Source organism: Amphiprion ocellaris, chromosome 14 (assembly GCF_022539595.1).
Source record: "Amphiprion ocellaris isolate individual 3 ecotype Okinawa chromosome 14, ASM2253959v1, whole genome shotgun sequence".
NCBI classification, from domain to species: Eukaryota; Metazoa; Chordata; class Actinopteri; family Pomacentridae; genus Amphiprion; species Amphiprion ocellaris.
This window is the reverse complement of record NC_072779.1, coordinates 960,164-978,388: the sequence shown is the minus strand read 5'-3', so window position 1 is coordinate 978,388 and position 18,225 is coordinate 960,164. Positions and strand designations below refer to the sequence as shown.

At 40.8% G+C, this 18,225-nt stretch overlaps 1 protein-coding gene across 2 annotated transcripts in view; it reads left to right on the top strand.

Annotated features, from left to right (window-relative positions):
* Positions 1-18,225, top strand: part of zbtb16a (zinc finger and BTB domain containing 16a) — a 175,128-nt gene that overhangs the window by 64,079 nt on the left and 92,824 nt on the right. For both annotated transcript variants that reach the window (XM_055017265.1, XM_055017266.1), the window contains exon 3: positions 226-323. In XM_055017265.1, coding sequence (XP_054873240.1) covers positions 226-323 — 98 coding nt within the window. The remainder of the gene's footprint in view (positions 1-225; positions 324-18,225) is intronic.

Below are 18,225 nucleotides of genomic sequence, written 5' to 3'. Positions count from 1 at the left end.
GTGTCGTTTTCTCTCCAGCTCCAAAAGGCCAAACTTCTTTTTTTTTGGCTTCTTTGCTGTAAGTCCGCTGTTATGAGCTTTAAAGGAAGTCTCCTAATGTTAGAGACACAAACATCTATTTGAGTGACGTGCACATTAAGCGCTGCCTGGTCTGCCTGAGTTTTTCTTACCGCCCAGAGTAAAGACGCTAAAATGTTTGTGTTTTTTTGCTCTTTTGCTCTGCAGAAAGATGCACAGTGGAATGAAGACCTACAGCTGTGAGCTGTGTGGGAAGAGCTTCCTGGACAGCCTCCGTCTACGAATGCATCTGCTGTCTCATTCAGGTAAAGAAATCAAAGCAGCCCTAAAACCACAACTCCATACTATGATCACTGTTTATCACTGCCAGTCTATATAGCACAGAGCTTCTGTCGCATCTGTGCTGCTGCCAGGAAGGAAAGAAGCCAAATTTAGACAACAGCAGTATTTAGGAACATTACTGAATGATTTTGCATGTTTGCATTGCAGAAGATACTTCTTACAACACTTCCTAAAGCTACATATCTGTTCTTTTAACTGCTTTAAATTCATTTCTACGGTGCAATGTAGACAAACATGCCTGCATTGTCCTACAGTGTCTCCCAAAAAAACAAAAGCAGACTCAATGCAGTTCTGGTTTTAGAAGCGCTGAGGTGAGAGGTCAGAATCCTCCAGGGCAACCCCACCCAGCAAATAAAGCGGTGGTGGAGGCAGATTATCTGCTTAAGTAAAAGTACCAGTTGACTAATGTAAAAAAGGGTTACAAGCCAGCCACTAGTTTAATCTTTAACAGCACACTGTATTCTATTAGAGTGCAAAATGCAATATTATCCCTTTGAAATCTATTTAAGTGCGAGTGTAATGAAGTAAGTTGACAGAATGCACTGCCTTTCTTGCCGTCCCTGCACCAAACGCAGCCTGGTTATTTCAGCATTTTTCTTTTATTCCTTATTAAATATTTAATTCACTCACGTCTTTTGTCAACCTCCCACTTTGTTCCTCCCTCCCGACCTTGCTGTCCTCTGCGGCAGCTGCAGCCCTGAAGTTTAGCGACTTTTACGTCCCTGAAAGTTTAACTTTGCTCGTTTATTAACATGATTGGAAACCAAAAAGTAGCACTGCATGAGGCTTTCAGGGTGGTCCATAATGACAGAAAATATGTGATTGCAAGTTAATGGGCTGAACATGCACGGTCCTTTTTAATAGGAGAGTGAATCTCTCTTTTCCTGCAGATTTGTTTTCTTGTGCTGTGAAACAAAGCTTAACTTTAGCTTTTTACGCCGACGCTCCACACATTAGTTTCGCATCTATTCACAGATGCAGAGAATGGCTGTTTAGCCTGGTGTTCATGGAAAAACAGATGACTGAAGTTTGCTTTACCTCTCAATAAACGTGCTAGTTTTGAATATGTAAATGTGAAGCATTGCCGCAGTGATTTGTGGATTAAGCGACTCTTCAGCGCGGTAAAGCTGAGCAGCTCTGGGAAACTTAACCCGACCGAGAGGTACCTGCACATCGTCATCCTGTCATCCTACACCCCCGTGACACCAGAGGTCTGAAAGGTAGAGCAAGTCAGAACACTGGACACACTGACTGGTGCATTCTGACACCGTTATACCCACCCCCAAACACACACAAACACACCCACACAGCCCAGCAGTCCCTACTTAGTTCAGCACTGTTTTAATGACATGGGCCGTCTTTTATAGGCAGCAAAGAGTTCCCCACTCCTCAGGCCCTAAGTGCAGATGGTTTATTGAGTCACTGTAAAAGCCGTGGAAGCTCACGAGGTAACCCCGTCTGCACACACACAAAACCTCTGGCCCATGTGTCGCTGCTGGCCCAAAGATTGAACCCTTTGTTTGGAATCCCGTGTGTTTTCCAGTGGAACGCACTAAGTGGACCGAATTGTCTACTTGACACCGTCGTTGCCAAATGCAAGCGGATACAAGCGCCTAACTCCCGTCCCGACGGCCGCCGGTAGGCAGGAATAATTGCCAGGATCACCTTGTTCGTTCATATTTCACCAAAACTTAAACAGTGACTGAGAGGAACGCTGGTACTCCTGCTATGTTGTGACAAAGATGAATGACAAACTCAAGTTGTGCCAGTGAATTGGCTCAGCGCACGACTCAGTGTGTCAAAAGCAAAAAAAAAAGTTTCTCCAAGGAAATATTTGCAGTTTATTTTAAAATTACTCCACGTTCTCACGATCCCTGCTGCCGCCCCGCTCGCTCAGCTTGTCGGAGAAGAAAGGGATGGAGCTCTGTCACGGAAAACAAAACGGGAGAGTGGATGTCTTGGAGGTTTTTAGTGCTCTTATGTCTCTCAGTGTGTCTCCAGTTACAGTAGATGCTTCCTCAGATAGAATACATCCGTAAAGTGTTTATGCGACTAGCTTGTTGTACAGTTCAGGGCCAAGAGGGAGCATGAAGCTTTCTTTTCTTCAAGAGTTATGACAGAGCGGAAGCAGAGAGGTTGAGTCGAGGTAATCTGATTACATAGATCTAAACAATAATTCCCTGCTTAGCTGGTGTCAAAGCATTTTATGTTGGACAACCGTTTTATTTACATAATGTGCTCTATATGATTACCTTTGTTTTGAAAACACATATTAATACGTGTTTTCCACTGCTGATGAACTTTCATTAGCACAGGTGAAGTTCTGCTTGTAATGGTGTTGGTGATACATTCCTGGAGATGATTTATGTCTCGTATGTTTACCTGATACACCATGGCCTTCAAGTGCCCCCAAAGATAGCGTCAAACACATCTTCTAGGGTATCTGAGACATAAAAAAAAATATACATTATACATTTTCCTATGTGTGGAAACTTATGGCCCACCCTGTAGAAACAAACACCTTCTCTGTGTCCAGTTAAATCGCACAACTTAGATTCAGATTTCTAGTTAATCTGGCTTGACTCATGAGTTTCAGGCATCTGTTGCATTTAACTAACATGCAGATGAGCCAGTTATTTAGAGAATGTTAACAATGAAGAAAAGGACTTTAAAAATTAGCCACCTTTCTTTATTCTTCTGCTATTTTTGTTGACAAAATTCCACAAATCACCCAATGTCCTTAAATGAAATCAGCTCTAATCACCTGGACATTTAATAGTTTGATTCATATTTACTTTTGGTTTTGCACAAATGTTTTGACATCCTGGAATAAAGCATGTTCGACAGGATAACTTGCAAACTTTATTTTCTTCCTTCAGTACAAAGTTTGCTCAATAATTTAAAATGACAAAAAAGCCTTGGAGGAGAAACAACAAGGTTTTTGCAGCACAAAGGGACAAAGAAAAGAAATGGCTTCATATAGTGTCATCTATTTCTGACAATGTTTTTCAACTATTTTCTTTTTTCTCTGTTCTCATACAATCGAATGCAGATAGAAGAACTAAATCTGGAGAAAACAACCGCATTAAATCTGTTTTAGCTTTTCAAACTGATGGAATAGGGGAGGAAAGGTGCAGGTACAGGTGTTCTGATGGATAAAACCTGAATACAGTGTTGTAGGACAGATTCCCAACAGACAGCAGATCATTTAAACATCTTCTGTGATATCAACAGGTTAATAATAACTCACATTTTCTAACCTCTGTCACGAGGTGAGAACTCAACTGATAGGAGATCAAATGGAAAAAAAACAGAACACTGAGAACTCTAGGAAGAACCACACACCCCACCTTGAGAAAGGCACCCGAGCGGAAGATGTGGGCAGTGTATTTTTAGCAACAGTGGCAGCAAGTGCACAAACTTTTTTTTTCTTTTTCTCTCTCTTTCTTTTTCCTCTTTCCATGCGGGGCTGTCTTGACGCACGACATCAACCTGTACTGTTACACACATCAGCGTTGATTCATAGCCGCTTTGGTCTGGCGTAAAAGGCGAGACAAGCGCTTCTGTCGAGACAGGCGACGGTTAGGGAAGAGACAGCGCCGAGGCAAAGCTTTCTTTGATAGTTTTTGTTGTCTTTTGTTTTTTTTCTGCACTTTTTTTCTCTCTCCCTTCCTCCCTCCTCCACCTCCGCCTCCACCGTTTGACTTTCAAGGCTTTTTCTCAGTCTGACACGGCGTCTCGATTTTTATCATGTCTCTCTGTAATGATGACACTTCACCGAGTCCCAAAACCCTCAGCCCCTCCTCCACCTCCTCCTCCACCGCCATCATCCTTCAGCTCGCTTCAGAAAAGACAGAATATTGGGGAGATGAAGTGAGAGAGTAGAGAGGCTTTTTGGTATGCGCAGCGTGTCGTGGATGTGGAGCGTTTCAGACACCTCTGCTGCTGCTGCCTCCTCCTCCCTCCCCTCAGCCTTCCACTCTCTGCCTGTCTGTCCGTCCTTCCGTCCGTCCGTCCGTCTGTCTGTCTCTCTGTCTCTCTGTGCTTGTTGAACGGAGGACTTGGCGGCGTGCCCGTCTGGGCTGCCTGCCACTGCTGAGGGTACAGTATGTACAGTCTACCTTGTGCCAGCTATTTATTTTTTTTCCTGTCGTCTTGTTCTGTCTCAGTCCTCTCCACTCCACGTTGTGTTTTTTTTTTTTTTCTTCTCCGCCTGACGTTTAGTGTTTGACAGCCTTTGCTGAGCCAAAGCCTGCAGATGGGGGTTCAAGCAGGGTGGGGAACTGTGACTCAGCCCCTTTCGGGTGCATGTTGAGGCCATGGATGTTGTTTTCTGTTACATTACAGCAGCTCTTTAACACTGCCGACAGACAGGAATACAAGTATTATGATAACTCTGAGCTATTTAATGCAAAACGAGGATCATAAAAACATGCACGTGTTCCACATTTATCTCATTCCGGTTTATGAAACATCCAGTTCAAACTCAGGAAGCTAAAACTATCTACATCTAAATGTACCATAAACACATTCATAATCTAGTTACTCACTGTTTCATCTCATATTCCTGATTCCTATCAGAAGTTGTACACTTTTCAACTGCAAGTTATTTAGTCAAAGTTTTTGAAAAACATGAAAATACTTCATGTTTCATCGAAATCCAGTTCAAACTCAGGATATTGAACCTCAGTAGTTTTTGTGTAGATTCAAAAGTACCATAAACACATTCATAATGTTGTTACTCATTGTTTAGTAGATAGTTCCTGATTTTACTCATAGTTTGTCCAGTTTTAGACTATATATTGTGTAGTCAAAGTTTTTGTGCGGCTGCTTGGACAATAATACAAGTGTATTGTAAACTTTGAGCTATTTAATGCAAAAAGAGGATCATGAAAACATGCACATATTCCACATTTTATCTCATTCTAGTTCTGAAACATCGAGTTCAAACTCAGGTTTCTGAAACACAGTAGTTTTTTTGTGCGGCTCTAAAGGTACCATGGACAAACTCATTGTTTGAGCTGATAGTTTCTGATTTCATGAGTCTTTTTGTACATCCGCTTGTACAATAATGCAACTATTTTGTAAAGTTTGAGCAATTAAATGCAAGAAGATGATCATAGAAATATGCAAATACTCCATGTTTCATCTCATTGTGGTTTGAAATCCAGTTCAAACTCAGGACATTGAACCTCAGTAGTTTTTTGTGCAGATTTAAAAGTACCATAAACACATTAATAATCTTATTACTCTTTATTTAGTCAGATAGTTCCTGATTTTACTCGTATTTTGTCCAGTTTTAGACTACATGTTATGTAGTCAAAGTTTTTGTGTGGCTGCTTGGACAATAGTACAAGTGTATTGTAACTTTTGAGCTATTAAATGCAAAACAAGGATCATAAAAACATGCAAATATTTCATGTTTCATTTCGATCTGATCTCATTTCAGTTCTGAAACATCCAGTTAAAACTCAGGATACTGAACCTCCATAGTTCTTTATGCAGATCTAAAAGTATCATGAACACATTCATACTCTTGCTGCTCATTGTTGGATCTGATAGTTTCTGATTTCATGGGTCTGTTTGTATGGACGCTGGGACAATAATGCAAATAATTTGTAAACTTTGAGCAATTTAATGCAAAAGATGATGATAAAAACATGCAAATATTTTATGTATCATCTCGGTTTCATCTCATTTCAGTTCTGAAACATCCAGTTAATGGTCAGGATAGAGAACCTCAGTAGTTTTATGTGCAGATCTTAATGTACCACGAACACACTCCTGTTACTCATTGTTTGATCACATAGTTCTGGATTTTGATAATGATTTGTCCAGTTTTAAACTACATGTTATTTAGTCAAAGTATTTTGTAAATATTTAATATGTCATCTCATTCTGGTTTGGAATCCAGTTAAACTCAGGATGCTGAACCTCAGCAGTTTTTGGTACCGTGAACACATCATGATCTGGTTACTAATTGTTTAGTCAGATAGCTCCTGGTTTTGGTTTTAAGATGTCCAGTTAAAATGCATGTCATGTTGTCAAAGGCTTTGTACAGCTGCTGGGACAATAATATAAATATTTTGTAAACTTTGAGCAATTTAATGCAAAGAAATTATCATAAAAACATGCAAATACTTCATGTTTCATCTCATTCCGGTTTGAAATCCAGTTAAAAATCACAATATTGGGCCTCATTAGTTTTTGTGCAGATCTAAAAGTACCACGAAAGCATTCATAATGTTATTAGTCATTGATTAACCAGATAGTTCTTGGTTTTAGTTCTAAGATGTCCAGTTTTAAACTCCATGTCATGTAATCAAGGGTTTTGTACGGCTGCTTGGACAATAATAGAAGCATTTTGTAAACCTTGAGCAATTTAATGCAAAAAGATGATCAGAAAAACATGCAAATACTTCATATTTTATCTCAATTACATCTCATTCCGGTTCCAAATTTACTCAAAACTCAGGATGCTGAGACTGAATTAAATTTTTTGTAACTTCCACTTAACATTTGAGAAGTTCTTCTAGTAAATTATTAAAAATGACTTGTAGGAAAGACGTGTTTATATTTAATGAAAGTGGCAACTCCTCCATCTGCCAAAGTCTTTTTTTTTTCCATCAAACTTGTTTTTCGAAGGTAAAGAATCAACTTTCTCTCACGGTGTTTGTATTCCTCAAAGCTAGAAATGTCAATCTGTCCATCTAAGAAATGATAGCCGGCACTAATCAGAGCGTGGCATTAGGATCCATTCAGGTGCATCTTCAAACAGGTGCTCTGGTGTCATTTTAATTCAGTGTCCAGCAAACACAAATCAATCAAACTGTACTTTATCCACCGTATCTGAAATAATCTGTCTTTTAAATCAAGTATGCATGCGTGTGCGTATGAAAGCGAGTGTGCTGAAGCTCATCAAACAAGACGAGACCAGACTGATATGATTCACAGTTTGTTTTCCGAGCGAGCCGGTGCAGCATAATGAGATTACCAATAAGACTCTCCCTGAACGCCCCGCCATGCCATCTCCGTTACCACCAACTTTTCATCTCGCTGCCTTTATAGCTTAAGAGTCTTAATCCTCTGTTTACAGTATGTATACATAGTAGAGGGTTCCTGGATTAACCCGCTGAGTGTGTGTGTGCACGACAGAGACAGGAAGAGACCCGAAGCACATTAGAACAGATCCATCTTTATTTAACTGGCAGTCGCAGGCGACGTGTCTTGCTCAAGGGCACAGTGTGATGATATATGAATGGAGAGATGGGATCCGTAATGTGTCGCCTGGTTGTGAGGGGAGCGAGGGACCTAGAAAAGGGTATTAAAATATACAGCACCGTCTGTCTCTTCCCTTTCACTTCACTGTGTTTCCAGTGTTAAACCGCCTTTGTGTGAGAGGAAAATGGATGTCTTTCAGATCAAAATTTATGATATTTCTGACAAGTCCCTCGAACGCACCGTGACCGGCCGATTTCACGCGCCGTTATGTAACTTGATTTTCCAGTTAAGTTCAGTAGAGACGGTTTCTGTCGTGTCGTCTTGTAAAGAAGAGCTACTGTATGTTGAATATCAGTCCAGGTTTAGGTTTCTCCATCCACGGATTATCAACAAGTGCTCAGAAAATCACAGGAATATGGTACAAGTCCTGCAGAAAGTTATAATTCCATAAATCAGAAAACATAATAAAATACTGGAATTAACATGCATAATGTCCACAGGTGTGACCAGGTGTTGTCTTTTTTGTGTTTCTTTGATCCTTTTTTATACGTTTATTTCTATACTTCCACTGTCTGCAGTTCAATCTAAAGGCCTCAAAGATTTTTTGCGATGTGACTGTTGGTCACAGCTGCATGGAGGTTCTCAGAAGTTTTTGTTTTTTACAGAATCTGCTTAGAGCAAACTGTTTATTTCTGGAGAATTTTTCAAATAAGTTGTAGAATAAAATAATTATTAGGAAATATGATGATTTTAAGCTTAGATTTGCTCAACTAGTCACACACAAATAGTTCAAGGACCATCAGAGAAGTGAAAATCTGACAATTCTGCCTTCTTTTGCAGTTTCCGTCTCTGATAAATGATGGAATTTTGACAGCTTCTTGGTTGAAGAGGGTTAAAACAGATCTTTTCCTCAAATGTAGTACAGTAAAAGCAGTATTGTTTTGGTGCTGGGATGTATCGACACAGAAGTCCTCTCCTCAGTTTGCAAATAATAAGACCAGCACATCATTTCACTGACATTTAACAGTGATTATATCATTAGAATTCAACAGCTACAGACCCATTTAGTCTTTGACATGCTGAGAAAACCTCCAGCGAGAGGAAGTTGCTCCCCGTTGGGGCATTAGGAGACTAGAAGTAGTTGTCTTCCATACAAGATTAGAAAAGTTCTCACACACAGTAATGAAATTTCAGATGTCACCCTCCTCCCAGCGTGTTTGTCCACAAACACTCAATATCTCAGAGGATGGAAACATGACTTTACATGATAATCTGCTGGCGTTTTGAGTCATGTGCTTTCACTGCGCAGCGTCACAGCTTTGGTATGCCTGTGTTTGGATGGTGCGTTAGTCAGCCGCTACAGTGAGGTCTGCAGTTTAAAGAGTGTTTCTGACCAAACTGGAGGGAATTTGTTGCCTTTTGTTGTTTGATCCTTTGAGTTTGTGCACTGAGAAATTACAAGCTGCGTCATGAAGAGATGAAGAAGAAAATATCTGAGGATGGCGCCGCCCCGGTGGTGGGAAGGTGGATGCTAGTAAAACATGAATAGATGCTAAAAATTTATGTTACATAATGGAGAATAAAATGCAGATTATGTAAAGCACCTGGTTAATTTTCAATGTTCTGCTCTTTAGTTTGACTACAGCAGTTCATATTTACATTACAGTAAATCTGCCTGGGGTAGGAAGAGGCGAGTTTTCCTTCTGTCCTTGACCAGCTGTTTAACTTGGCTCCCTAAAATTAAAATCTTTGTTCCAAACCGATCCCAATCTGAGCGTGGGAGGGAAATGCCCACGTAAACGTCCAGAACGTTTAGATGAGGGGAAAAATGCAAAGAATTTGGATCTGAATGCGGCGAGGCGGGGAGGGCTGCCTTCCCATCGCTCTTTGTGTGCGTTTTCTGTCTCCATGGCGTTCTGTTTGGTTGTTTGGCAGTCGACTGGTCGGCTGTTTTGGCGCCGTGCCGGCTCTTCCCTCACAGTGATGACGACATATTTGTGCCGGCAGGTCTGGATGTTCTGCCAGCATTCCAGCATTTATGATCGCTCGCAGATGTGAGTCCAGGAACACACTGTACTGTACCCAAACCCAGAAATTAATGAAACTTGACTGCCTTCCAGGCCACAAATTCCTAAATGCGTATGTGTGTGTGACTCTGTGTGTGAGTGTGTGTGTGTGTGTTTGCATGAGTGAAAAGAGAGACAGGAGACTCTGGGGAGGGAGTTGTATCATGGGAGGGGGAAAGTGCTATTAAAAGCAAGTAGCAGGGAAAGTAGTTCATAAAAAAAAAAAAATAAAATAACAAAAGAAAGTATGGCCTAAAGTGTTAAGCAGCGTGCATGTACGTTTTTTTTTTTTTTTTTTTGGAACCACAGCTGATGTTCTGTCCTGTTTCCACGGCTACGTTAATGCAGGATGACAGACGGAGCAGACAAACAGCAGTAGCTCATTCTTTAGTAGCATAACATCACCCCTTCTCTCTGCAACCTAAACCATCCCCCTGCAACACTTGCTCCCCGACCTGTTGATTTACTGCCGCTCACACCGCTGGGATGCTGCAGTTGGAGGAACCTCAGCTGGCTTCGCTTACAGGAGAGGGCAGACGAGTGCGAGGTGACACAAGGCAGGGGTCTGCTCAGAATACTGTAGCATCAGCCGTCAGACTAATATTTTTATTTCCTTTAGCCGAGGCCAGGGTAGGGAGGGAGGGAGACCTTGTTAGACCGCTATCCTGAGCTAATGCGACTTCACTGGAAACCACGACCAGCTGAAGCCAGAGCTCGCTGTACCTGCAGCTTCTCGGAAAAGCAGCGTTTTTTTTTTTTTTTTTAAAGAAATGAAGCGTAAAGGCTTGGACAGTGTGTGAGGGTTGATCCTCTCTGTGATGCTGGGATCCAGACTAGACAACCAGTTGTCTTGAGTGTCTTTTTGCTCAGCGTGGTTCATACCCAACACCTGTAGCTTCCTGGAAGCGGCCGTCTGAGTATTAAGTGTAGCTGAGAAATGTGTCGCTGGCTTGCAGAGGATGTCTAGCTGTCTAATGACATGTTTTGTAGCCTGATACTGCAGAGCTGGACTGGTCGTACTGAGGTATAAACATATTTACAGGCTCTGTGTCCGGAGATGAAAAAATAACGTAAATAATCTAATGGGCTGATGTGAAAATTCCCTGAGAAAGCTATTTTATATTTATTTATTTGCTGTTTGTCCCTTGCAAGGCTTTGAAAGCTAGTATAGCTAGTTCAGGTTTAAACATTCAGTCTTGTAAAATATTAACTGCCGTGTCCTCAGTTTGCTTCCCTTCGTCTCATTTCTGTTATATAAAAATTCACCATAATTACACAAACGCATGAACCCTGACGTTTCATGTCGTTCTTTTCTTCCACAAACAGGAAAAACTAATTAAGATTTATTTAACCCCCTTGTTGTCTTCATTTACAGGCACCAAAAAATATTGTTTCCTTGTATGAAAAAAATACAAAAATTCAGCAAAAAATTCCCCAAATTTCTGAAAATCTGCAAAACCTTCAGGAAGAAAATTCCAATAATTTCTTAAAAGTTTCCCTTAAAAGTTTTTTTTTTATTATTTTTTATTTTTTAATCCCCCAAATTTGGCAAGAAAATTCTTGTAAATATTTTTTAAAAATGAGTAAAAATCTTCCCAAAAAAATCCTAAAACTATATAAAATGATTCAATATATATCAGTAAAACTTATAATATTTTCTTTAAGAACATTCACAGAAAAATCAATCAAAATCCAGCGAAATTCACTAGATTTTGGTTTATTTTTGGGGTGAATGTTCTTGAGAAACATTAACATTTCTTTTTTCCACCAAAAAATGTTCAAAGATTTCCCAAAAATGTTGAAAATGTGGACATCAGAAGTTTCACTGTGAAAATATATTTTTCCCCACCTTTTCAAACTTTAAAACGGGTCAATTTTGACCCACAGGACGACACGAGGGTTAAATTAATCTTTTTCACTCCTTCTACTCACAGGTATAAAGTAGTGAAATGCTATTTTGTGGCTTTTGAGTGCATTTATTGTCTTTACTGGTGGTTTATAAATAATCTCTGTTTAACATGTTAAATAAACATGCACTTGCATACCAATAAGAACAGAATATTAATGCGGACGCATAAAATTAATGTAAAAACAAGCAGTTATGTAAACAAGAATCCTTAAATTAGAATCATAACTGGAGGCCAAGTGCAATCAATAAGTGTAATATGAGTACATGTAAGTTCAGAATCTTCAGAATAAGTTACTGACCAGCTCAAAAGATATTAAAGAGGTTAAAACTTCCTCAAGAATAAATGCTCCTAATATAATAATCCCACCAGTAATCACCGTTTTGCTGTCAGATTAGTTTGGAATCAAATCACCGCCGTCCTTTTTTTTACTTTGGTTTTACTCTTAAAGCCGTCAATCACTAAAAAGTTGCACCGAGAGCTCAAAGTTGACTTTTCAGCCCTCTCTATTTTCAGACAAGAAGGGGAAAAAAAGCAAGAGGACTTGATCTTATTCCTTTTATTACAGGGATATTGCAGCTTTAAATCCTTTTGGTTGCTAAGTAGCGAGTGCCCCTGTGCTCCCTTAATGGGCCTGATTTGGTATTCCACTCTGATGCCAAGTCTTATTTTTGTATGCGAGACAAAGTGTTTTGATGGAGGGTGATTGCTGAAACGTCTGTGTGTCTACCAAAGGCTGTGTGTTTTTTTTTTCTTTTTGGTGGAGAGTGAGAGTTTTATGGCCTCTCACAGTACAGTACACTGTGTGCCTTCTGCTCAAAACAAGAACACAGTCGATTGAATTTTGGATTCGCTTCATCATCCCTCCCTCCTCCCAGCAGCTTTGTTGTCAGCGAGCAGCGTGTGTGTGTGTGTGTGTGTCTGTGAGAGAGAGAGAGAGATGTGAGTGCTCGCTCTGTCTGTGTGTGTGTGTGTGTGTGTGTGTGTGTGTGTGTGTGTGTGTGTGTGTGTGTGTGTGTGTGTGTGTGCCTGATGCATGTGTGTGTATGTGGTAAAAGTCAATTATTGCAAAAGGCTGCCAATTAATTTGCTCTCCTGGAAATTCGAATGATACTGTAGAATGCACACAAACACGTGTGTCCACATGAATCACACATGCACTCTCACTTACACACAAGCACGCCGGTGAGCTACACACACACACACACACACACAAAAACACTCTGCTCACCATTAACTCAAAAGGAGGGAGAAGATGCAGAGGCTGCAGACATTTGTTTGCTCTGGAGTGTGATGTTAAATTAGGTCGTGTGTGTGTGTCTGTGTGTGTGTCTGTGTGCGTTCGGAGGCTCTTACCGGCTGAATAGTGAACATTGCTCAAGGGGGCTAAAGCAGGATCAGGTGGAATTGCTCAGTCTCGTCTCCAGGTATTCTGGGAGTGTCTTTTTTTAGGCGACGGGTCCTTCAAACTATCTCAGGGCGTTGGGATGACAGAAGGGCAGAGCTGATTGTGAGTCCTCTGCGGTGCTTATCTGGACACACAAAGTCTCCATTTTCCAGCTTCTTGCCGGCTCCATCGTCATCATTATGATCATAAAGATGCAACCATGTCTACTCTAAGAAACCTCCGTACAGTGCGATGCCAACAACAAAGCAGTTTCTGATTTAACTTCTTTACACGGCCTCTGCAGAGATTTTATGAATTGAAAGTGGCATCTAATGCCTAACATGTGACTGACCCATCTGGCTTTTAATGGCTCTCAATGGGCAGAATAAGAATTGTACATGCAAATGTGGTCTGGTGTGGTAGAGTTTTTTCTTTTTTTAAAAAGGATAACCACATGCAGCCAGAGTTTACCAAAGAAAACTTATGTAAAGACCTGACAGTGTGTGTGTGAGTGTGTGTGCACGTGGTCCAGTTGTGCAGTTCTGTGTAGCAATTAGTGGTATTTGCCACATTTGGCAGGAGGAGGTTCTGCTATGTGTATCTGGGCTGCACATGTTTAAATAAACCTGGTTTGATTTTTTGGTTGTTTTTTTTTAATCTCTCTACTTTGATATGTAATTATTCTTCGCAGCAATTTTTCTCATCGATAATTGAAGTTCCATAACCTTATCTCACTTCTGGCCTGTCGTATTGCAGCAGGCCCTACGACATGCATGTAGGGCTACATGAGCCGTCTGAGAGGGGTCGTTAGAGGATTCCCAAATGCATTGCAAACACTCCCCCTCCCACAATAAAAAGAGAAAGGAGGGGGAAAAAAAGCAGAGGCAGAGATGAGAGGTTGGTTGTACAGGGGGGAGATAAGGTTGTGAGAGCAGGAGGCTAAATTTAAATCGTAATTGGCCGACTTCCACAAGCTTGTGGGCATTTTAATGAGTCATAATAACTTCATTTAAAACCAGCTGAGCAGAAAATAGATTGGAGAGGAGCCTGTGGCTAGTATGGATTTGTGTTGCTTTGTGTGAGTGTGTGCGCGGGCATGCGTGTATCGAGCCTGACTGTAAAACCTGCACGCACACACACATGCACACACGCACACACACACACAAACACACACACACACACACACACACACACACACGCACGCGCACACACACGCACACACACGCACACAGTGTGAGCGTAGAAGCTAACCGGTGCGACATTTCTGCAGGACAGCTCACAGAACAACACTGAGCTCCTTTTCATGCAGTGTTTGTTTTGTGTTTGTTGTGCGGCTGGAACGACACAGTCAATACATTTCTAATGCGGCGACCACGATGTCGTTTGTCAGACGCTAACGCACTAATTCCCTGCCTTCAATATTCAAATAATTTCAAGTGAGAAGATGGACGCAGATCTGCAGAAGAGCAAAATGTGACGGAAAATGAAATGATGAGTTCCAGACCTTGGAGCTGTATCTGCATCTCACCTGTTTCTGTTGTTGGGTTATGTTTTATTATTCACTGTTTATAAAGTTGGTCCAATGTCTTCTGACAACAATAACAAACAACTTTATGATACAGTAAAATCCAAGTATCCCACAATGCCTTTAAAATGTCAGTAACTGAGAGCTAGCCACTAGAGCTGCATGATACTGTAAGAAACAGATGTTGTGATATTTTCTGCGACACACGTTGCAGGATGAAAAAATACAGGAATTTTCACCAGATGACGTGATTTTGCACGAAGTGCATCTGGGTAGAAATTCAAAAATAATTTAAGAAAAGCAGTTTGAAATGATTCTGAGTGGTAAATGTATGGACGGCATTCAGATCTGCCTTAGCACTCATCTGTTGGTGCTGATTTAAACGACCAAACGAATGAGAAATTACTGATGAACTGATGGGACTCAGAAACACCCCCAAAATTTAATCAGTTGTTCCTTGGATCATTTCTGATGGATAAGTCCTGATAAATCCTTAGCGATGGATTTGTAGTAGGATCACAGTCATGTGATCATGTAGTGTTCACTTGTTGTCATGGTTACAGTGATGCCGTGCCGCTATCTGGCAATGATACAGAAATCTTTAACCAATCCATGGATCCAGACTATAAGCTGCATCACTGCCAAAATCTAATCACTTGGTCCTTGTGTCATTTCTGACCTTCCCTGAAAATTTTAACTAATTTAGTTTGTCTGTTTTTGATGTTGCAAACAGACAGACAGACAGACAGACAGACAGACAGACAGACAGACAGACAGACAGACAGACAGACAGACAGACAGACAGACAGACAAACGTACACCGATCATCACATAACTCCACCGGCTTCCTTGGCGGAGTAATAAAAGCACTTAAATTCCTCCTTTGCAGCAGCCTGCATTGTATTTGCGTACTTGTGTCCCAAACAGTGAAGTTAGTTGAGGCTCGTTCAAATCAAATAAGATCTTAATGTTCAAAAGGATTCCTGAATTAAATTTTACACTGCATCATGTCATGTGTAGCTGAAAGTGCTCCCAGAATAATTGCCATATTGTATTTCAAGAGAGCCACGGACCTTTCGCCATGTGCTGCCCGTCCAGAAGGTGGTGTGTCATGTAAACTGTCCAGTCTGTGACGAGCGCAGCCAAAACTGTGTCGCTGTCAGGCTGCCGAACGCTTTCTGTCGCGTTGAATCAGAGCCTCCCATCTCCATGTGCTGTTCCCATTATCCCCTCACAAACCGGACAGTCACACCTGGAAGTGAAGTGAGAATTATCCATGAGGTAAGCAGCGTGTGACCGAGGACGAGGGGGAAAAAACGCTGTTCTTGTTTGGAAAAATGCCTCAGATTTCTCCAGAATTCTGCCCCAACAGGAAAAACATTGTCCCGGTAATGATATCAGCGTGTCATACATTCACGCTGGCTATTAGATTTTCACTATCGCTCTTCACAGTTTCTGTAATGAGCCCCTGGTATGCACTGACATGGGCAGAAAGGGAAGTCAGCCAATCAAATTTGACAGCTCCTTCATTGTGTCATGACAGTGTGGTGTAATTATTCAGGTTTTACATGAGTGTAGACAGTCGCACTCTCTGTTCACATGCCCTGTCCAGTTGTTCTGCTGGTAGATTATTGGCAGGGCTGCAGGATTTATATTCCTGCTGCTCCCTTAATTAATACTAATGCAGTTTTTTTTCTGTATATCTTGACCACGGCATGTGACAGTCGCATGAAATAGTAATCATCAAGTGCATCTGTCATTGTCTGTGCTCAGTTCACCCAGAAACCAGGCAGCTAGTCTCTTAAATCTTGCCTTTTTAATGTTTCCTGCTCTTATATTATTTAATAAAATCCAACAATCATTTATGTTTTTGACAGTTTGCTTCATATTTACTATAAGTTGCTAAAATGTGTTTGAATGAAATGTTATAAAGGCTTTTTTTGTTTCTTTTTTTTAGCGAGGGATCTAAATTCTGTTCCAGCCCCAACTGGGAAAGCAGAGAGTGGGGATTGTTTGTGACACAAATGTTAATAAAAGTAAATATTCTCTCAGGCACGACCTTTTATTGCATTATGTAAGTTGGCCAATAGCTCTGGGAAACTTTTTAGATCAATTTCGCAGCACAGATTAGAAAGCTATGAATCCCATTTATGGAAGAGCTCCCTCATGAAATGCTCTTTGAAACTTTTATATTTTCGGATGAAGAGAGAATGAACCCAGCTAAGCAAAGATCTGCCGACGGCACTTTCATGTGGGGGGAAGAAAGAAAGCAAGAGAAAGTGAAAGGAGACAGAGTGAGCGAGGCAGAGGGAAAAGATAAAAGCACTCCCAAAGCCATCTGGAAGTAGCCAGGACACACAAGGATTGCTTTTATGCTGCTAATTCCACTGGGAGGTGCGACATAAAAGCAAAGCATGGATATTGTGTTATAACTGTTGAAAACAAGCAAGTGGCCACAGAATGCTAATACGGCTGGTCAGAAGGAAAAGCACTTCAATCCCGGAGTAAACAGGCTTTTGGATGGTTCCCCCGGAGGAGTTTGGGGTGGTTTGGGGGTACAGGGTGCATTGATTTACAGCTATTAGTTTACTGTCTTCTGCACAGTTTCTGAAACACCACATCTGTACTGTTATTAATCTGCGTATTCCATCTGATCATTAGCGATCGGCTGTGTTTGCTTGCAGGAATGGTTCTGATTATTTTCCGGACTTTGGTTGGAGTTCTAAATCTAGGAGGCTCTTTCACAGTTTAGGGGCCAAGAAGATGTTAATGAGCCCATTTGAATCGTGCATTAGACGTTTGCATCCATTTATTGCCAAATTTAACATATCTTCTGCTGTATCTCGAATAAAATAGTGAAGTTTATGCTGCTTAAGTAGTCAAAACATGCTTTGGTGTCACCAAATCAGGCAGGACTGATGGCTCAAAGACCCATTTGATGAAAATCATGACTATTTGGTGTTTTTTATTCGCTAAAAGATGCATCTTGACCAGAATAATCAGAAACTGCAATGTACACGACTGTTTACTCTCAAGAAACTGGATTCAAACCTCCAGGGCAGCAACCAAAGGAACCAATCCTGTCGACTTTACTGATCAGTTTGAACATGTGTGACTGAAGTACCACAATATTATTTCATTTTTATTTGTGTATCACAGAGTAGTTTTACAGCGTCTGAGCAGCATAGAGAGGGAAGAGTGAGTGGAACGAGAAGCAGGAACTACATAGATTCTAGCGAAAACAACAATGTAGAGATACATTTAGCAGCCAAGATGCTGTTAATGAACCAATTTGAATCTTACAGTAGACTTTGTTTGCACTCATTTATTACCAAATTTATCATATCTGCTGTTGTATCTCGAATAAAGTAGTGAAGTTTTTGCTGCTTAAGTAGTCAAAACATGCTTTGGAACCACAGGTGTCACCATATCAGGCAAGACTGATGGCTTAGAGACCCATTTGGTGAAAATAAGACAAGTATATTTGGTATTTTTTATTTGCTAAAAGATGCATCTTGATGAGAATAATCAGAAACTGCAGTGTGCACGACTGTTTATTCTCACAACATTGGATTCAAATCACAGGAACCAATCCTGTCAACTTTACGGATCGGTATGAACATGTGTGACAGAAATAGCACAATATGGCATAAATTAACTTGTGTAACACAGAGTAGTTTGATAGTTTTACAGTGTTTGTGCAGAATAGTGAGGGAAGAGTGAGTGGAAAGAGGCAGGGACTACATAGATACGGAGATT